Below are 22,740 nucleotides of genomic sequence, written 5' to 3' on the forward strand. Positions count from 1 at the left end.
CCCACTGGGAAATAGCTAAGAGATCTGAGGATTCTGATACTTTACCACCACAAGGTTTGTCGAATGAAAAGGAGGAGTAAAGCTATGGAAGTCAATTCTGGGGAAATCTGAGGAGAGCAAACCATCCACCAGACCATAGAATGGCAGTTTGGTGAGTAGGCCCATATGCCAAACCCAATTGAATTTCCCCATGGCCTGAGTCAATAGGTGGATGATGAAAGCAAGATCAGCTGTAGATCGTGAGTGGTGGAATCCACATTGTTGGTCACTGATTAGTTGGTATGTATCTCTAAGTGGTTCAAGAGTTGGTTGTTGATGACCTTCTCCCTAATTTTTGAGAGAACAGAAGTGAAAATATTTGGACGTTATTTTGTTAGTTAACATTTATCATCTTTCTTTGGGATGGGCTGGATATGGACTTGTTGCCATGTTGTAAGATAGATGTTAGTTCTGGGGCCCAATTTTTTAACACAACAGGTGGGATACCACCAGGACCACATGCCGTGTTTGTGTTCATGTTATTAAAAATTCGTTGGATTTCTTTGTGGTCATCAATGCAGGAATTGGAAGAGAAGAGTGATGCCAGTAAGTTGGCCTTGTCTTTTGGTGAGAGTGGTGGAAACCTGGGTGGGCAGAAGTTGTGCCTGATGGCCCTGGCAAGGGACAAGTTTGCAGCATTTGGCCCTTTCAAAATCTGACTTAGACTTGGTGATGATTCTTTTACAACTGTTGTAAGCTGGAGTTTTGGTCTTGAGCCAATTGTAGTAAGCAGAGGTTTTTTCTTTTGCAGCATCGGCCTACTTTTTTGAGAACTGAGAATTTGGAGTAGACCATGGGAAGGAGGAATGGAAGTCATGAAGGTCCTCCCAGTTGGCACCTTTGTGAACTGGTGGGTGAAGGTTGTTCTGTGGCAAAAGAGGCTTGTTAAGAAAAGGTCAAGTGTTGGTAGATTGGAGGGGATCGTCTGATATTCTGGTAGGAAGATTGATCTGAGATAGGTCATTGCTGATGGTGAACACCTAGGCATTCCTGCCTGCTTGATTAGTGAAACTAGAGAAAGGAAGCCAATATGAGCTGTGGACATTGAAGTTGCAAAGAAGGATGACCTCACTATTGGGGTATTTAGAGAGAGAGAAAGTTGAAGAGGTCAGGGCAGGTTGATCTGGTAGAGAAATTTTGAGCCAAAGCAGATCAAACAGTGGAGATTCAAGGAGATGCAGTTTCTGGCATAGTATGTCAGTTCTGATGAACGCATGAGTGCCACCCATTGCTCTGTAATGTGTAGTTTGGGGTTATGAAAAGAACAGTAGTTCTAGTTTAGATGACTGTAGGTGGTGGTGCACATAGTTTATATTGCTGTTTAGGCCATGGATGTTGATGAAATAGATATGGAAATTAGTGTTGGTGGGAGAAATTTTTTAATCTGCAGTAGAAACTGTGGTTCATTGTATTTGGCAAGAAAGAGAGAAAAAGGAAGTGGAACATGCACTGAGAGGTAACAGACTAGCAAACATACTGCCCAGAGGGGAGTCTGCTGAGACCATTTCCCCCTGCAGTGACAGGATTTGTCACTAGCTGATTCGATCCAGTGTACTAACCAGCCAGCCCACAGAATTGTTTTACTGCTGTATCTTCGAATGGGGGGGGGGGGGGGGGGGAGGAGGTTCCAGAACCCTTGATCTAGCGACCAAATGGCTGCAGCCACTTCAAGTCTCTAATAAATAGGGTGGTGAGTATTTCACCAGCATAAAAGAAGATTGCTGTTACATGAAGTCCATCTGTACAAACACAGAAATCAAATTATATTGTTGTTATCAGAAAATAGAGGAATACAGATTCAAAGGAATCATGAATTGTTTAAGTAAAACTAAAATAAGAGCTAAGAAGAAACAAAAGAATATTAAATTTGATTTAAAGTAGAAGTTGGGAAAAAATTAAAAACTTTGGATAGGACAGGGAAGAGAAGAAAAAAAAAGTAAAGAAAGTGATAAAATAAGATTAGAACAATAGATCTATCTGTTTAGAAAGAGTAAATGAAGTTATGAGAAGCTTATCTTTATATTAGAAGGTAGATAATGTTGAACTGACTGGTTGAGTAATAGAAAAGCTCATAGAGTGTCAGTGGAATCATTGAGGGCAGCTGGGGATGAACCAATAAATATATATATTAATTGAAATTTGGAAGAAAATATATTGGCCTAGAGATTGGAAAACATCAGTATTCAGCCCAGAACCAGAGATAGATAGCAAACCTTGTATGGATTATGGAAAGTAGAGAATTTCAAAAAGAAATATTCGTCTGTTTTATTGATTATAAGAAAGCCTTTGACTACGTGATTATAACTGACTGAAATGTGATGAAAGCAGTGGGAATACCTAAGTCAAGAAGCTTTAACACTGTTTTTCCAAATATTGTACTAAAGTGAAAAAATGCATGTGGCAAGGTTGTAAACTGTTGCCTTAGATAAAGGCCCAGAATGAATTAAGATAAGTAGATGAAACTCTCATAGCAAAAACTAAGGAAGATCTGGAGCGGTTGATTGTTAAAACAGAAGACAAAAACACTGAGCTTAATTTAAACATCAGCAAAACGTGATGGCTTCTGGCAAGTTGGATGAATTTATTATGATAAAAGTGGTTGAAAGTTCTCTTTCAATTATATGTTTTACTGGGCATCATAAATGGTCAATGTGAAGATGAAATTAAAAAGATAGTTTTTTTTTAATTTCATCTTTGCTGTAATTATTCCATTAAACTGTATCATGAGATCTGAGAAGTGGCAGATCAGGAAGTGCTACAAATAACACATTGGTGTTATCAACAGCCTTCAGAAGATCAGTACAAAACACATGATGAAATTATAAATAAAACAAAAAAACATTTTCTAGGAAAGACAGTCAAGTGGGTCAGCACACCAACTCACAAGAGGATCGCAGAAGAATCTGTATTGTTATGACACACTGAATAATTTTTAAACTAGAACAGAAAAATCTTCAGTCTCTCCTTATCATGTTAACAATTCATTGAATGATAACATGAAATCTATTTCCCAAGATGAAACTACATCTTGGGAAACTAATCAAAATCTGGAGGGCTTACACTATCTCTTCAGGAGGTAAGGAGGCCTTTTCCATGAGGATTCTGTTAAAGAGCCACTTTGTAGGAAACGCTTCATTACCACTGACAAGGTTTCTTGTTGAATGACATGACATCACTTCTACCAAAAGAGTTTTGTTGAAATACAAGACTTGGACAGTAGTGATAGTCATATTGAAGGCCTATAAATATATTTCATTCACTATGCAAAATTTTTGAAATGATACTCATATTTTTGTCATTCCGCTTCAGAAAATATTATAAACTTATAGTATGATAGGTGAACTAATAAATAATTCAGAAGTGAAGTTTACTCTTGAAGCCATGAAACTTTTTTTTTTTCATGCCGCTTCCAGAGTGATATAAGGTGCAGGTTCTTTAAGTTTCACATTATTCAGTCTTCTGATGAAACAGTTGAGATCTTACTAAACATTAGTGCAATAATGATCAAGGAAAGGAACGAGTAGTAATAGCATTCAGTACCAAACATGAAAATAAATTTCTTGATTTGAAGGCACTTTCAAGCAGTTATGTGGGAAAATTCAGTAAGACTAATAAGTGAAACTTATTAGTCCACTGAAGGTTCTCCTAAGGAAGAAGTAGAGGAATTTTTTAAGTTACTTGAGCAGGCAGCTGGCATAAAGAAAATGGAAGTGATACTTGGAGATATAAACATTAGAGTAGTTTTGGGAAAATTTGGAGAAAAGGGCAAGGCTAATAATAATGATGAATATCTGCTGGATTTCTGCTCAGCATATGGACTAACACGATGTTCCAACATAAAAATGCACACAAATTCACGTGAAGAGAATAAGAAAGCCTCATTGACTATGTTATTTGTGATAGTGATATCTTCATGCTGGTTTATGATACAAGAATATGCAGAATCTGAAATTGGAAGTGACCATCACTTAGGTTTTTAATTTAAGTAGAATAAAACTGAATAGAACAGTATATAAAAAAGTTTTACAGTTGAGTAGTTTTTACAGGTAAATTTGTTAGATTCAGCTATACAAACATTATTAAAGAAAGAATGAAGAACAGTTTGAAAACAAGAACCAAACCTTAGAGTGGCAAACTCTGAAGAAGACATTGATTCAGATAGCGAGACGTGATAAAGTTGTCCTGCAATGATAGAAAAATAAGAATGGCATGGTGAACACGGTAAGTTAAATAAGCATTCCTGAAAAAGATGAAAGCATAGTGAAAGTTCCTAGCAAATAAATCATCAGATGTGCTAAAAGAATACAGAGAAAATATAAGAGCTAAGCTACGTGTGAAAGTAGCTAAAAAAAATCATGGGAAGACTTCAGTAAGAATATAAAAGATAAATATCAGGAAGGTGGTAAAATGTTCTGGAGGCTATTGAAAAAGCTTAGAAATAGAGTTAAAGGAATCGAAGATGATAAAGGTAACATGAAAACTGAAGATAGGATATCCTAGATGTCTGGAGTAATTACTTTAAAAGAAACAAGCAGTGAGAGAACTAAGTAGAAAATTTTCAAGAGGAATGCAAACAGGAGTACATATCAATACTTGAGGTAGAAAAAGCCATCAAAAACTTTAAAAAAAAAGAAAAGCAGCTAGAGTAGTGATATCTGACCAGATATGGAGGTATAAAAGTTTTGCAGTGACTACACTACATAAAACAGAGGGTCGAATACCAGTTGGAGTATAACTTAATGACTGTTACCGAGAGATAAATATATTTAAAAAAGATACTACTAGTTTCGTTACACGAACATCCTCAGGTATCACAATCAAAGAAGTATATAAAAAAATTACAGACTTAAAATTGTAATAACAGAACAAGTATAAAAAGACAGTAGCGTGTTTGAAAAATATGCAAGTATGAGTTCCAAACAAATGAATACTACACGCTGTCGCAAATGCGCCAGTACTGAACAGAAGCAACGTGTGCATCAGAGAGATTGTAACGCAGGCTGTTTGTTGATATGAGAGGAATCTAGAGAAATTTCCCTAGATTCAACAATCTTTCTTTCGAGTTCATCGTAGCACACATGGATGTTAGAAGTTTGAGTCCAGTTTACAATGTGCTGGCGGCCTTTGTCTGAGAGCTGAAAAGAGAACGTGGCTAGAGAGAGCGCTAGCTCTAGTCCTGTTACGGTGTTCATCCAAACGTAGAAGGATGGATTTAGCAGTCTGTCCATAGTACGGCTTTCCACAATCACACAAACTCTTGTACACTCCTGGAAACTGAGTAGGAAGATGTTTGCTAAGTAATGAACAAAGTTTTGGAAGCGTAGTGAAGCACATTTTGAAGTTAAATTTCTTGAGAATCTTGGCCAGTTTTGGTGAAAGAGAGCTGATGTAAGGCAAAGAGATGAAGGCTCTTGGGGAAGAGGGAACTTTTAGGTGGAATAAAGTTGAAATCTTGGAACTTTTAAATAGTGATACCTACTCAGAAATTGCTGATGGAACTATGCAATAGAACTAATAATTTATTAAAAACCACCTTAGAGTTACAAAGAAACATTCGGCTTTCTCTTAGGCCACTTCAACCCTTGATACCTCGACTGTATGGTCTCCCCAAGATTCACAAAAATAACTGCCCACTCAGACCTATAGCTGAGGGCATACACTCTCCCACTTATAGTCTCTCCAAATATCTAGCGAGTTTTCTAAGAAATCTTTCTGGAATTTCCTCTTCACATATTAAAAACTCTGCAGATTTTGTTTCTAAAATCAAGGACATCAAACTTAAAAAAACAGATTTAATGGCCAGTTTTGATATTGTTTCTCTCTTTACAAATGTACCTGCTCAAGAAGTCCTCTATCTTCTCAAGAACAAATTATCAAAAAACTCTTTGCTCTTCTCTCCCATTGCATAAAGTCAGGATACTTCAAATATGATAACAAGATCTACTTACAAAATTCAGGTCTGGCTATGGGCAGCTCACTCTCTCCGATTCTTGCGGATATATTTCTCAACGATTTTGAAGAAAAAGCTATTAACTCCTTTCACTTTAAACCAAAAGTCGGGTACCGCTATATTGATATTTTCCTCATCTGGGAAGACGGTGTCAATAACCTCTATTTTTAGACCACCTAAACAAGTGCCATGAAAAAATCTCTTTCACCTTCGAACTGGAATCAGATGACTGCCTTCCCTTTTTAGACCTCAAACTTACCAGATGTGCTGAGAGCATTAAAATCTCAATTTTTAGAAAGCCTACTCATACTGACAGATACCTTCATGCTTCCTCCCATCACTATCCCCCACAAAAATGTGGTATTATTTCCACTTTAGCTCACCGAGCCAAATCATTACTTACAGAAGAAACAGAAATTGAAAATGAACTCAGTTTTCTTAAAAAAACGTTTATTAACAATGGTTTCTCTCCAAAGAAAATTGACAAATTTCTTTCCCCCAGGCACTCAACTACTTCTGAAGATCCCTCTTCCCCAAGAGCCTTCATCTTCTTGCCTTACATCAGCTCTCTTTCACCAAAACTGGCCAAGATTCTCAAGAAATTTAACTTCAAAACGTGCTTCACTATGCTTCCAAAACTTCGTTCATTACTTAGCAAACATAAACAGAAACATCTTCCTACTCAGTTTCCAGGAGTGTACAAGAGTTTGTGTGATTGTGGAAAGCCATACTATGGACAGACTGCTAAATCCATCCTTCTACGTTTGGATGAACACCGTAACAGGACTAAAGCTAGCGCTCTCTCTAGCCACGTTCTCTTTTCAGCTAACTCAGACGAAGGCCACCAGCACATTGTAAACTGGACTCAAACTTCTAACATCCATGTGTGCTACGATGAACTCGAAAGAAAGATTGTTGAATCTAGGGAAATTTCTCTAGATTCCTCTCATATCAACAACAGTCTGTGTTACAATCTCTCTCTCTGATGCACACGTTGCTTCTGTTCAGTACTGGCGCACTCACGACAGCGCGTAGTATTCGTTTGTTTGGAACTCATGCTTGCATTTTTTTCAAACACACTGTCTTTTTGTACTTGTTCTGTTATTACAATTTTAAGTCTCTGTAATTTTTTATATACTTCTTTGATTGTGATACCTGAGGATGTTCATGTAATGAAACTAGTAGTATTTTTTTTAAATATATCTTTTTATCTCTCGGTAACAGTCATTAAAGCTTTTTTATAATATTCCAACCGAGTAAAAATGAATTTTGAATATATATATATATAAAGGGGGAATAATGCTGAATGTGAGAAATGCAGGAATTTCTCCACCAGGTTCGATTCATGCCAAATAGAAGTAGTTATGATCAGATTTTCACTTTACAACAAATAGTTGAGAAATTGGTACAAAAGTGATTCCATAAGTTTTCAGCCTGACTAACTTTTAGAGGTGATAGAAAGAAACTGTCACCTTTCAACATAATCTTCCTTTTCACATCTTTGAATTAACATTTCTATGGTCTAAAACTGCATCTTTCACCTCATTGTCATCAGCAAATTTTCTTCCTCGAAGGTCTTTCTTCAGTTTCGAGAAGAAATAATCACTGGGTGCTAGATCTGGGCTGTATGGTATTCAATTTCCTGGAAGCCACAGTCATTCACTACAGCCTTCCCAACAATAGGTTAATGGACTGGAGCATTGTTGTGAAGTAAGTGAACACCATGAGTCCTTGTCTCTTCTCCTTTATGGCATTGTGCAGGAGTGAAATATAATATTCTGCATTCATGGTGGTATTCTTTTCCTTTAAGTCAATCAAGAGAATTCCCCAGCAATCCCAAAAGAATTGTTGCCATGATCTTCTTGGTGGACTGAATGACCTTAGCTTTTCTCGATGATGCTTTGCCTGGTTTGTGCTGCTCCATGGATTCCCTTTTAGAAAGAGGATCAATAAAGGACCATGGTTTCATCCCTGGTGAAAACAGATTCCAGCACTTGTCTCTGATTCCCTTGACACTCTAAAAACTTGCAAGAATAGGTCACACAATGCTCCTTGAATTGTCCGGACACCCATCTTGTATTGACAATCATGTGAAGCACGGTTGTTATAGAAAGCCTCAACCCTGGCAAGATTTCTTTCAGCTGTCTGCCATTGAACAGCTCCTCAAGAAGAGACATTTTCCTCAGTCATCACTTCCTAGGCAAAACTTTAGCCCATTCCTTCACGATGGGATATGAAAGAGAAGCTTCCCCATAAATGCCATCCAATCACTGCTTGATAGCCCTTTGGTGAAAAACTATCACAGTGTGGTACTCAATTTTTAGCATTACAGCCACTTAGCATGCCGCATGTCAGACAAACAAGTGCCTCTAATTGAATGACACAAGTAGAGAGTTGGAACTGATACACTAAGCTCCCTTTTGATGATGCTATCTGTCATGCACGAATTTTGTATGCCAGACCAGAAACTTTTGGAACCTACCTCGTAGTATGACAAGGATCTGTACTTACGTTTTATAGATCTGGAAAAGGCATTCATCAGGTACCCAGTGAAAAGCTTTTCAAACAGTTATATCGAGTAAATGGAACATTATACAGGGCAATACAGTCTATATTTAAGTCAGCAGTTAGAAATTGAAGGAAATACAGGAAGATGGTTTGATGTAAAATCAGGTGTAAGACAAGGATGCACATTATGAAAGAAAGTGACGATGAACATATCAAACTTAGCTCTTTGCTTTATGCGAATGATGTTGAACTCCTAAACACATGCAGTGCAAGTCTCTAGGATTCTGTAACAAATTTGCCATGAAAATAGGCAGGAAACAGAAAACTTCAGCTGTATTCTGAATAGAGAGCCTATAGAACAACTGAAATATTTCAGCTATTTAGGCAACAGTGCATTTTTAGTGAAGATGGCAAGTTGAATCTGGTAACAGACAACGGAATAAGCAAAGCTGTATGGTGAAATGCCAGTCGAATAAAATTTATATCGAGTTGAGAGAAATCAATGAAAACACAAAACTAGCAGTAGACAGTCCTTTCCTTTAGTGTTACATAGTGATTACCGTTCATTTCAGACAAATTATGGAGACTACAACCATGTTAGAAATAATTACTTTAATTTCCCAACATTTCGACCTTCATATTAAGGTATCATCTGGAGTACACAGTATGCCAAAGAGACAATGATTTGATCAACGGTTATTCTTCGGGCCTGACCTCTAGTGAAAAAAAAAAAAAACTATCATCAAATTCCTGCCATGTACCCTGAAGGGGTGTACAGGATATGATAGTACTACATGAAAAATTTACATCATTACTAACTTCCTATCTATCTACAATTTTCCTCCAAATCAGCCTGTTACTTGTCAAGACTCCAACATTATCAGATCTTATATTTCTATCATCTAAGGCACTTTGTACCATATCAATCTACCTATATCTTGGTCTTCCTCTGGGTCCTTTTCCTGCCAACCTGGCAGAGAACACTTGTTTTGCTAATCTTTCCTCGCCCATTCTGTTTAAGTGACCATACCACCTGAGATTAGCTCTGCTAATGCATTCCTGGATGCTGACAATGTCAAGTTCTTTCCTAATATCCTCGTTTTTAATATGATATTGCCATTGATGCTATCTGTTCACGCCTCTAATCTTTCTCAGGACTCACTTATCTGCGGTCTCTAGTCTTTGGTCAAGTGTTTTACTTCTGACCCAAAACTGGTTTGAACACTGTCTTGTATACAGCTAATTTAGTGGTCCGACTAATTTCTCTCTTATTCCATATGAATTTATTCAATTGACTTCCTATCATACCACCTTTGTTGATTCTGTTGTCTATTTCCATATTTAATTTACGATCTTCACTAAAAATCGTGTCTAAGTAGCTGAAATGTTTTACTTGTTCCACAGGTTCTCCATTCACAATAATTCTGCCTATTTTCATTGTCTTTGTCTTTTTATTGCTGATCTTCATACCATATCTATTACAACAGTTATTCGATTTAGTCAGGGAATCTTGGAGACTTGTAGCGGATTTATTTAGAAGTATAACATCATCTGCATAAAGCAAAGAGCTGACATTAACATCTCCAATTTTGATATCAGGTTTAATACCACTTTCCTTCATAATATGATCCATACAGATAATGAACATCCTTGTCTGACACCAGATTTAACATTAAACCATCTTCCTATACTTCAATTCTAACTGCTGACTTACAACTCAAATAAAGACTAAGTATTGCTTGATATAATGCCCCAATGACACCATATAACTGTAGCATATTGAATAGCTTCTCTCTTGGCACCTTGTCATATGCCTTTTCCAGATCTTTGTTATATTCCCATGATTTCTCGACTATTTGTCGTAAAGTGAAGGTTTGATCCTGACAGCCTCTATTTGGCTTGAATCCAGCTTGTTATTCACCAAGCTTTTCAAGTATACTTGCATAAATCTTACTAGGAACACTCAGTAGGGAAATATCTATGTAATTCTCACATTCAGTTTTATTTCTCTTTTTATATATGGGTACTATGAGAGCTCTACTCCAATAATCAGGAATTCGTCCTCTGTCCAGGACTTCTGAACTATTCAGTGCAGCCACTGTAAGACTTTTATACCACCATACTTCAGCATTTCTGGTTGAATATCATCTACTCCTGCTGCCTTTCCACATTTCAAGCCTTTGATGGCTTTTTCTACTTCAAGTATGGATATGAATTCCTGTTCAGTGTTTTTTACCACTGTGCTATCATTGGTAGTTTCATTTAGCAATTTTTCGAAGTAATTACTTCAAGGATATCTTTTTCTTCCATTTTCATGTCACCCTTTATCATCTCTCTTTCCTACATTTCTAAGCTTCTTCAACAACCTCCAGAATATCTTACCACCTTCTTGATGATATTTATTTTCTATGTTCTTGGCAAAGTCCTCCCATGACTTGTTTAGCTTTCTTACATTTGTCTCTATATTCTCTAAGAGCACAAGCAGACTTATTTGCCACGAACTTTTGATATGCATTCTTCTTTAACTTCATGTTTCCACCATGGAGTTCTGATTTTTTCTATCTATCTGGCTGAATCAATCAGGGTTTTCTTCAAGGCTTGCCACTGAATCTCCAAGGTTTGGTTCCTGTTCTCAAACTCTTTCATTTTTTCTTCAATAATCTTTGTGTATTTTAGTCTACAGTTCACATCCGAGAGCTGCTCGACTTTTATTTGCTTTAAAACTTTCTTACATGTTATTCTTTTTAATATGAAATTCAATTTTATCCTGCTCAAGACTAAATAGTGATCACTTCCAATTTCAAATCCTTTTTGTACACTCTTGTGTCCCGCATTAGGGAGAAAACATCACTATCAACAATAAGATGAGACTTTTCTTATTCCTTGCTTCTTCTCTCCATGTGAATTTGTGCACATTGTTATGCTGGAACATAGTGTTAGTAATAACCAGTCCATGTCCGGAGCAGAAATCCAACAAGTATTTGCCATTATTATTAGCTTGGGTCTTTTCTCCAAATTTTCCCAAAATATTTTTGTGTCTGACAATCATTTCCTACTCTGCTATTTAGATCCCCAACAAGGACCAACTTTTCCTTTTTCATTGTGTCAGTTGCTTTCTCTAAAGCCTCAAAAAATTCCTCCACTTCTACCTTAGTAGAACCTTCTGTGGGACCATAAGCACAAATAAGTCTCATTGTCCAGTTCCCCATTCTCATATTTACCCATACCCACATCACTCTACTTGAGACTACCTGCCATTCAAGAAGATTAGCCTCGTATTTAGTGTTGAATACTATGGCTACTCCTTTTCCTTGATTGTCATTGCCTAAATATAACATTTTGTATTTATTGCCCAGAAAGATCTCACCAGTTTTTGTCTTTTTTGTTTCAGTCACCCCTATTATGTCGATCTGGTACTTATCTAATTCCTCAGCTAGCTCCATTTCTTTGCTATTCAGGCTTCTTATGTTGATAGTACTGATCTCTAACTCTGGTGATGTTGAGTTGTGGTGTGTTTCCAGATTTCCAGCAAAAAGTCAGAAAGCTGACTTCGCTGTTTAACCGGGCAACGCCCCAGCCGGCATGAATTTTGTCATGTTGTACCATCATTTTGTATTTTGGTTTAAGCCAATAAGAATACAATTCGGTCAGCTAAATCCCAAATTGCCAGCCCATCCTCGTTCGTCCAGTATCCAGGTAGATACCCAACACCACGAGAAGGTGAGGACTGGACATTAGGTCAGAAGCCCTGGTCGGTTTTCCGCATTCCATTAAAGGCTATGTGGAGGTCCCCTCTTAGTTATACAGCTTTGTCCCTTAAGCACCCAAAAATATATATATTTTTTAATTTTATAAAATATTTTATAGTTGTTTTTTTTTTCACTAGAGGTCAGGCCAGTAGAATAACCGTTGATCAAATCATTGTCTCTTTGGCATAATGTGTGAAATATAATATAGCTCGTCTCTGTATGTGTGTGTGTGTATACTCCAGACTTTAATACGAAAGTCAAAACATTGGGAAATTAAAGTAAATATTTCTAACACGGTTGTAGTCTCCATAATTTGTCTGAAATGTTTAGCAATGTTCAAACTGTTTGAAGTTATGAATTGGCGAGTTAAAATAAAGTTGATCAAATATTAGAAGACCACAGATAAAGTTCTTAGAAAAATTAGAGGCCTGAATGGCAGAATCATATTAAAAATGAAGACAGCCTGATACTGTTTGCATTCAAGAATGTGTGAGCAGGACTAATCTAAGATGGTATAGGCACTTAAATAGAATGGAAGAGGACAGATTAGCAAAACAGGTGTTTGATGTCAGGAGGAAGATCAAGGTCCAGGTAGACTGATTCAGTGAGAAGTGCCTGAGAAGAATGAAATGTTAGATATGACAATATTTCAGTGCTGACAAATAATAGACTAATTTGGATGAAAAATATCTCCAATTTTAATATCAGGTTCAATTGCCACTTTCTTTCATAATGTGCATCCTTGTCATATTTGGATGAAAAATATCTCCAATTTTAATATCAGGTTCAATTGCCACTTTCTTTCATAATGTGCATCCTTGTCATACACCTGATTTTACATCATACCATCTTCCTGTATTTCCTTCAATTTCCAACTGCTGATATGTATCCCTTGATGGTATATATCAGGAAATTGATGTTCTGGTATTTCTAGTCAACTATCTTTTCAGATTCTGATAGCTTGACCATAATATACTCATGACCGCGTTCTTCCTGGATATCTTCTTCAGTTTTATGTCACCTTCATCATCTCTTATGATGTTATCTCCTCCATTTCTACTTTAGAGAGACTTTATTTTAATTATTCATTTTTATTTCTATAAATGATTATATGATACTCCTTGTTCCACATGCACTTACGGTTAGGATTCTATTAAAGAACCCACTAATATTTGCCTAGTATGTTTAAGTTTGAAATATGAGGGCATACTCACCACTGTTCTGGCTGATGGCAGAAAAGTTTCACCACTTTTGTTTGGAAAAACTTGGTTTGTTGAAAAGTTTTCTGATGCAACTTCGCAGAGACTAGGGGGAGCACTCTGTCGATTAGGTTTGTTTGCAAGTAATGATAGAAGGACATTTTCAGTTTGTTTGAACTTTTCTTCAGCTTGTACTAGCTATAAAATAAATAAAAAAATAAAACATATATTACTATTTAAAATTAGACGGTTACACTTAAAATATGAATATAAACTATGAGGTAGGCTAACTGAAATTGTGAAAGCCAAAATATTAAAACAGTGGTCTCCATTTGTAACATGGATGTAAGGGACCTCCAGATGCTTGCATTATAATCCAGGAATACAGGGTCATGGACAACACTGTTTTACAATTAGTAGTATGATGTAAAAAAAGTCCAATTACTCGTAAGTACTAGAACCTCTATATGTGCTGGACCTATTTTCCTTTAACATACTGGCCAGTAAGAGCCAATTAATTTGGCTTCTATAAATCCAAAGGCATGATTAAGAACAGTTAATCTTGTCTCAGTGTTTATGGTATCAATTTTATGCATTTGCTGGTCAATTTTCTTTTTGCAGAAAGAAAAACTTGACATCTCTATGACACTGGTTCACTCAACTTCATTTGGAAATTGTTTGTCGTAGGGATGCTCATCAGCCAGTTCACTGCGATTCTTATTCAAGTTTCCCTTAAATAAGAATTACAGTGAACTGGTGTGTGTGTGTGTGTGTGTGTGTCAAATTTTCACTATAAATTGAGCAAATGTTGGGGGGACATTTAATGAATAGAAACTTCGTTATGATGATGTACAAGTTTCCAGCATGCAGTGTATGTATGTATGTATATATATATATATAGAGAGAGAGAGAGAGAGAGAGAGAGCGAGAGAGAGAAGGTTACTTCAACACTTCCAAAACCATTCCACTACCATTATTTTGCTGAAAAATGCACACCCTTCATATATATCTTTTGCAGTTGTGTATTATTTAAACTAAATCATTTCGTCAAATGATTTAGTTTTAATAAATGGAATAATTAAGTGGAGATATGACCTTGCAGCAACTTGACCACAATATGCATTTATTATGTTAAAATTATGGAGAATGTTAGAGAGTTTGATTGATTTCAAATGAACTAATTACTCAACATTTTGACCTTCATATTAGGTCATCCTCTGGAATGTTCTACATCAACCTATAAGGTCAGCTGAGTAAGTTCAACAGCTTGCTTGTTTGTACACTGCAGAATATGAAGACTGGTTGAAATCTCAAGTAATTAGTGTAAAATAAATCAAATTAAAGTTAATATGCCAACACAATAATAGTCTGTATACTTAAAATACAAGCTTATTAATACTGACCATTTACAAACAAACTTACATTACAGCCTACCAGTTTCGCCAGCAAACTGTCTGGCTTTTTCAAGGCATTTACGGAAAGACATAAAAACTAGTAAATGCAAATTGAAAGGAACATAAAAAACATTGTAAACCAACTAGTAGCTAAGGTTAGCATGACAGAGAGGACTTATTGTTCTTATTATCACGCATGTGTGTTTGTTGTAAACATGTAATGTGATTACTGGTTAGCTGTAGTTCAGATTGATTTAGAGAGAGGATCAGGTTTTTCCATGAACTGTTTAGGATTGCACCCTGATTTCTCTTGAAGTTTCCGTCGGTTATTAACACTATTGTGGCTTCCTTGAATAAACGATGCCTGTAGTCGTCATCGAGATATGGCATGGAGTTGTTTTGCCACTCTATCGTGTGGTTAGACGTGATGTGCTAAGCTGGAAGAGATACTTCTGTTGTGGTTTACATCATCAACCATGTTCTTTTTGTCCGATTTCTAAACTCCGTGAAGTTTGTCTGATGTAGGCAAGACCACAGGAGCAAGGAATGTAATATACTCCTGGATATTTGTAGAATGGCACCTTATCTTTTGGGGTTCCTAAAACTTGTGTGATGCTGGTGGTTGGTTTGAAGACCACGCTGATGTTGTAGGCGCTTAGTATTCTGGCTATTTGATAAGAAATTGACTTGATGAAAGGGATCACTACAGTAGAAATGTGCTGGGAGCATGATTCTTCTTGTCTGGGGTTGTCACCGTATAGAAAGTTTTGATGATGTTTGGAGGATATCCATTTTGTGATAATGTGTTGGCTGTTAGTGAGAGTTCAGTCTGTGTATCCTCCTCTTCTGATATAAACTTTCTGGCCCTATATTTCAACATGTGGATAATGCTCAGTTTGTGTGTCTTGTGATGGTTTGAAGTATAATGAAGATATCTTCCAGTATCTGTGGGCGTTCTGTAAATAGATAATTTGACACTATTTGATTGTTTCTTTATCAATACTAATAGCCAACACATTATCACAGTGTTAATAACCGACGGAAACCTCAACAGAAATCAGGGTGCAATCCTAAACAGTTCGTGGAAAAATCTGATCCTCTCTCTAAATCAATCTGAACTACAGCTATCCAGTAATCACATTACATGTTTACAACAAACACGCATATGTGATAATGAGCAAGAACAATAAGTCCTCTCTGTCATGCGAACGTGTAACCTTAGCTACTAGTTGGTTTATAACGTTTTTTATGTTCCTTTCCGTAAACACCTTGAAAAAGCCAGACAGTTTGCTGGCAAAACTGGTAGACTATAATGTAAGTTTGTAAAGGGTCAATATTAAATAAGTTTGTATTTTAATTATAAAACAACCAAATATGTTTAGTTTAAAATGTCTGTATACTTCTGCCCTAATGAATGTGCCATAACAATGAGAGAATTGTATAAACATTTGAACATTACAGCTCAGAGCTCATATTTTGTCTTTGTGCACTTTTCTTAAGATAAAGGCATATGGTAAAGTTTTTGTAAAGATAAAATCCAAAATCCACAATAAACTCAAGAAATTATTATTATTATGTGACACCTCCAGGGAGTCCAAACACTCATCGAGGGATTAAAGAAGAAATATTGAAAATTTCTGACAAGCAGGTGTCCTCAAGAAATAAGTTAAAAAAGAAAAAGCTAAGCTATATGCAAAGGTAAACAAAAAAGTCATGGGAGGACTGATGAGAATACAGAAGATAAACATCAGGGCCATGGCAATTGTTCTGTGCAGGCTATTGAGAAATCTTAGAAATGGAAAACTGTAAATAGAATCAGATTAATGCAACATAATAATCTTTTAAAGTAATTACTTCAGTGTTTAACAATGGTAGAAAATATTTATAAAGATAACAACAAGAAATAAATATCAGTACTTAAGTAGAAAAAGCCATTGAAAACCTTAAATGTGAAATGGCAGCTGGTAGATAATATTCAGCCAAAATACTCAAATAGAATACATCATAATTTAGAGGATTCGACAGTTGATTTCCAGGTGACTGAAGTAGAACTCTCAATGATATCCATGTATGGGGAGGAGGGGAATAGAATGTGAGAATTGCAAGGGAATTTCTCTAGTCTTCTAGGCAAGATTTATACAAGCATATGTTAAAAGAAGTTCAGGAAAATTGTATAAAGTAAAACAAGCTGGATTCTAGCTTTGGGAGTTAGGAGCACCGTAATCTAGGGTTCAGTGTTAGAGCTTTTGTTATTTCTATATTCATTACATGTTTTAAGCTCATATATTAAAATTGTTTGGAGAGGTAAATAATCTATTCTTCACAGAGTGATCAGAAGTAGAGATTAAAATGTATTCAAGTCAGTAAGGAAGTACTTAGCATTACAAGTTGAACTTTTCTAGCTTCTAAAAATCAATAATAAAATTAGTATAATCATTGGCTGGAAAGAAAATCTGAGATGTACAGAGAAAATTCATTAAGTACATGAAGGGATAGCTATGAGAATTGATTGCTTAACTACAGTTTGTTTGTTTTTTCAATGAATTTATAAACAAAGGATTTAACTGAAGTTAGCATATCAGATAGACAGCAGAAGGTCTTTTGCATCCAGCTTAACCAAGTTCTACTAGAGAACATGAAGAAAAGTGACAGCAAATATATGTACTGTTTTTGGATATGAAACATCTTTATGCACATAGGAGGAAACTTGGAAGATGAGTGTCACAAAATTCCTGATGTAGTTACTTTAACTTTTGCAACAGCACATGCAATACTGCTGCAGCAAGTCATGGAGACGGGTTTCTTTCTCATAATTGAAAATTTCAGAAAACCACATGACACTAAGCTAAGCAAAAAAAATACATAATATAAAAGACAACAGTATAAAGAGAGAACATCCAAGGAAAATAAATACAATATAACTTGTATAATGAAAAGCAAAACAGGCAAACATATACTTTCATCTACATAAACAACTTTTGATTAAATTAAATATCAAAGTATTTATGAATTTCATAAAGTTTTGCACATAAGAATGTGTTGAGATATTTATCTCAACAAAATGAAAAGAAAAAATACACACAGTTCAGACACAACAGATCAAAAAGAGAGAGAACTTACTCTGATATAATAATGTTAAATCAAGGGAATGTTCCAGCAAGTGAACTGTTTAATTGCTGCATGAGCACAGTGACAGATCAGAACAAGAAAAAACGCACTGCATTATAGCAGTCTGTTCTATGTGCTGCCCAAGCAATGAACAGAGACTTGTTTCTTGCTACTGTTCCCCCCTCTAGCCCAGATAAATATTGCTGTCATGAAGGAAATATAATGAGAAAACTATGCACATGCCAATACACACAAACTATGTTCTATTTGAAACATCTTTACATCTAGCTCCCTATTTTTAGACACAGAAAACTTGCAGTGTGTATGTTATAAAGTCATGTAATGGAAGTAAGTACATCACAACTACCATGACAGCTTATATTAGTCTGGTATTGTTTCAGCATGAAGTGATTAGTTGGTGTCACTTCATTTTGTGAAAACAGGGCTGTTTAGAAAAATTTCAGGTTTAGTTTATGGCAACTGGCAAGCACTAGTCTGAAGAATGCACATTCAATAACCTTGGATAAAGTCAAATTTCCAAATGCTCTGAGTTGGCTTCCTAGCCAAGAAACAAGTTGCCCAATACATCTGATTGCATAACATTAGTTAGTGTGTTTTGAATAACAAAAAAATTATGCCAGTCGGAATCCCTTTTCCCTCACTCCAGTTTGTGTTAACCATTCATAAATTTAAAAGCAGGAATTTTATATATTTGGTTCTTTACAAATATGAAAAGAACCCACAAACAGTCATTCATCGGTTTTCTGTCACTCTGTCCAGAGTAACCGACATAAATGAATTCTACATTGTTTCTCCTACCAGCGACAAGACCTTTCACCATGGGTTGATGTCTTCCAGCTCATTCCAAAGATTTCACACTTATTTATTAATCAATATTGACAGATATAAGTGCCTTCTGAAGCTTGGCTAAATAATGACAAGCACGATTATTTATAAGAAGGAATACATTGGATTTATTTGGCCATATTAATACAATCAAATGAAACTGACTGGTTTTGCTGCATATACTTGTGGTCTCTTCTGGGTTAGGATAATGATGAACAAAAAAATTACAATAAAAGGCTAACATGAACCAGAACATTACTAAACATATAGGAACTGATACAATAAATTAAAAACAGAAAATGCATGGAAGCTAGCATGGATCAGCTATTGTTCAGTGATGTGTGCACAATAGTTGGCAAAAGTTGATAAGTGATAAGATCTAATGAGCAATTTCCAAATATCACATAGGATCATTCCTTGGTTTCTATTGACTGTGTCTTGTGAGTGGATGACGATAATAGATTCTTTTATGTTATGGGCAGTAAAGTTGTCCTCTATGTAAAGAGTGGAGCTCTTTCCCATTCAATGTTATGATGTATGTAGGAGAAATGAAAAGCCAGGCCTGAGCTGTCTTCTGTTATTGACATTTCCAATATGCTGTTTTTGTCTGATTTCCAAACTTCTAGATGTCTGTCTTATGAAAGATAAGCCACAAGAACATGAAATATTATAAACCCAAGGATGTTTGTTGAAAGAGTTGTGTTCTTTAGGTGAATGTAATAAACCTTGTATAACCTTTCTTACATAGGACAGACATCTAGAAGTTTGGAAACCAGAAAAAAAAGCCAGATTCCTGTAGATTATAATGATTTTTGGATATTTAATCCAATGTTCAAAATTGATTAACAATGTAGTAACAGAAACATGGCTTACCCAAGAAGATACAACAAGCATACTAGACTTGTAAAACCTTTTACCTTAATTTAGTGCTATATTATGTAGCACTATTCGATGTTTGTGATATCATTCTGAAGAAGCTAGTAATAACAATTAGGGACCAGGGCAGAGGTAAATAATCTTCTTGTAAAACCATTTGTCTGTCTAATAATTCAGGACAAGAAAACTATTCACAGTGATGAAAACATACATACACTTGAATGTTTCACAAAATCTTTATTTTTAGTGAGGATGGCAAATTAAATCTGGAAATAGAGAGGAAAATAAACAAAACTGGTATGGTGAGGAGCCAGTTCAATAGATTTATAAGAGAAATTAGCCAGCAATATACAAGACAATGCTCAAACCAGTCTTAATTTATGGTAGAATCAAAGACTAGAGACCACAGATATGAGGGTTCTGAACTGATTGCATCAATGGCAGAATCATTAAAAATGAAGATATTAGAAAGGAACTTTACAATATTATCATTCAAGAATATGTAAACAGAGCTAATCTAAACTGGTATAGCCACTTAAATAGAATGTGGTGATGAAAGGTTAGCAAAACAGGTGTTTGATGCCAAGATGGCAGGAAAGACTCAGAGGAAGACTAAGATGTGGGTGGATGATTCAATTAAAAGTGCCTTAGATGAACAGTGTTAGATATGATAATACTGGAGTGTTCACAAGTAATAGACTAATTTGGAGGAAAATTGTGGATAGATGATTAATAATAATGTAAACTTAATCATGTAGTGTTGTCATAGTAACCTGAATACCCCCTCCTTGGGGATATTATATATATATATATATATATATATATATATATATCAGGAATTGATGATCTTAGTCCAAACCAGGAGAAGCATTCCACCATCACAACACCAATGCTGTACATTGCTAAATAATGTTCTACAGATAACCATCATCTCATGTTTCTTTGATTTGAAGATTCACAGCTTTTAAATGGTCTACTGTTCAATCATATTGAGCACTGCATTAACCAAGCTAAATCCAAGTATTATTTGGATTTAGCCTGCACATTTGTCATAGAAACCAAGGATTTATTATTTCATCTGGGAACCCTGAACTGACTGTTCCTCCCATCATGCATTAAATACTGACAGCATTCTGCTATCCCTTTAACAGTTTGTATTTTCCCCTCCACCCCCACTAATACATTTCCATCTTTTATTAATTGTGAACTGCATCGATGACAGCCTATGATAACACCTCACAAGAAATAGATTAACTCTAAACCACCTCCTGTTTCTACTAGTCTTTTAGCATGAATTGAATCAGTTATCCCTTTCTTTTTTTATGCTGCATATCTTATATAAATCTTTGCAATCAAAATGTACATAAATTAATAATTTTGTCTTATAATGTTTTAACTAACATTGCTTTCATACACAAAACAGCTAAATTAATTAATGAGAGAATCAATCTGGGAATGAGAAAGGGGAAAATAATTATCAAGGCTTTTTTTCAGAAAAGGCAAACTAAAATGTACACACACACACATGAAGTCATTAGCATATCTTGTTACTCACTAGTCCCAGTCAGTTTCTGGTTGTCAACAAGTACCATTCAAACTTCCACTATGTTGTCAGTTGGGAGTTCAATGGTCTGAAGTAGTATTTAAGTCAGCCTCCTGATCATAGAGATGTCTTATTTCAGGTTTTCACTTATATTACTAATCGATGCCCAGTAAAGATCTAGATATTGGTGTTTCTTAGACCAATAACTTACATTCAGGCCACCTCTAGCAAATCCAATATGTTCTCCAGTAAGAATGCAAATTCCACAGATCACTACTTTCATACTTGCTAGCTACTGAATTATCACTCTTATTTTGTTGACTTTCCTGGAAAGCCATGCCCATTTATGGAGACACCTTTCATAAAGTGTAGGTAAGATAAGCTGTCAAGTAGCAGAAACTGTAAATAGTTGAACAAACAGCAGAGATAACTTTCTTTCCCATTAAAAAATTTTGTCCATATTAGAATAAGGTACAGTCAATCATTAAAAACCTAAGTTTTTTTTTTTTTTTGGCATGAGATTCCCTTCTCTTCCTCTCCACACATCCAGTGTAAGACATAATTTGCTATTGTAGAAAACTATATCCTTATTTATGTATATTAGAGAATTTATAATTTTTTGGTTACTTTGAACTTTTAATGTTCATTTCTCTGCAGAGTAATGTAATAGTCTCATTCTCTAAATTTCTTTCAGATCTCTTAATCTGAGCTATTCATGGCAAAGAATATTCTTTGTGGTCACAGGCACTGAATAGCACTATATGAAATATAATTGGGGGGAACTCAAGCAATTCTCTAATTATATAATCTAATCTAAACTTACCTTAGTTTTATATTCTGCTATTTGTTGCATCAGTTCATCAACTTTTTCTTTTCCTGACAGGTTTTCTTTATGCTCAATTTCAAAGTCTTCTTTGAACATTTTCAGCTAAAAGATATTTGAATAATTAGTTTGGTAAAAATCATATCAATGTTTTTGAAATATACTGGTATTGCATAAAATCTCATAACCATTAAGATATAGCAAAATTTTTGTTTTAGTCAAAACATCAAGAGTTCTCTATTTTTATATAATTAAAAAAATATACTGGTATTGTTAACATGTTTTAAATTACATCCAAAGCAATTAAGGCTAATACGAAAATCTAAAATATTACTGCAAATGAATTTATTTCCCCTCTATTTCGGTGCACAAATCTCTAGTATGCTGATTTAGGGTGACGGGTTTGTCAGGAAGTCCATGTGCTTTCTACCATTTACTGTATTTGCTGGCGTATAAGACGCAATTTTTTCCTTTGAAAATAGGTCTGAAAAACAGGGTGTGTCTTATATGCCGATACTCATTTTTTTATTATTTTCATTTCTGGAAATTTTCTCTGTTCCAAGTTATGCGATTTCTTTATTGCTTCCTTGCGGTGTGTGACAGCATTCCAGTTATGTAGTGCAGTGTTTCTCAAACTTCATACATGCATTCATATAATTGGTGCGGTATTAACAAAAGATCGTGCTACTGAATAACAAAGACAAG

The 22,740-nt window shown here is 35.4% G+C and overlaps 1 protein-coding gene across 1 annotated transcript in view; it reads right to left on the reverse strand.

Annotated features, from left to right (window-relative positions):
• Positions 1–22,740, reverse strand: part of LOC150106459 (uncharacterized) — a 76,413-nt gene that overhangs the window by 2,892 nt on the left and 50,781 nt on the right. The window contains exons 5-6 of the mRNA XM_090392454.1: positions 22,036–22,140; positions 13,461–13,643 (exon numbers count right to left, since the gene is read on the reverse strand). Coding sequence (XP_090248580.1) covers positions 13,461–13,643; positions 22,036–22,140 — 288 coding nt within the window. The remainder of the gene's footprint in view (positions 1–13,460; positions 13,644–22,035; positions 22,141–22,740) is intronic.

This window comes from Typopeltis vanoorti, chromosome 5, assembly GCF_054136105.1.
Source record: "Typopeltis vanoorti isolate ZY-2024b chromosome 5, IOZ_Tvanoo_1.0, whole genome shotgun sequence".
NCBI lineage: Eukaryota > Metazoa > Arthropoda > Arachnida > Uropygi > Thelyphonidae > Typopeltis > Typopeltis vanoorti.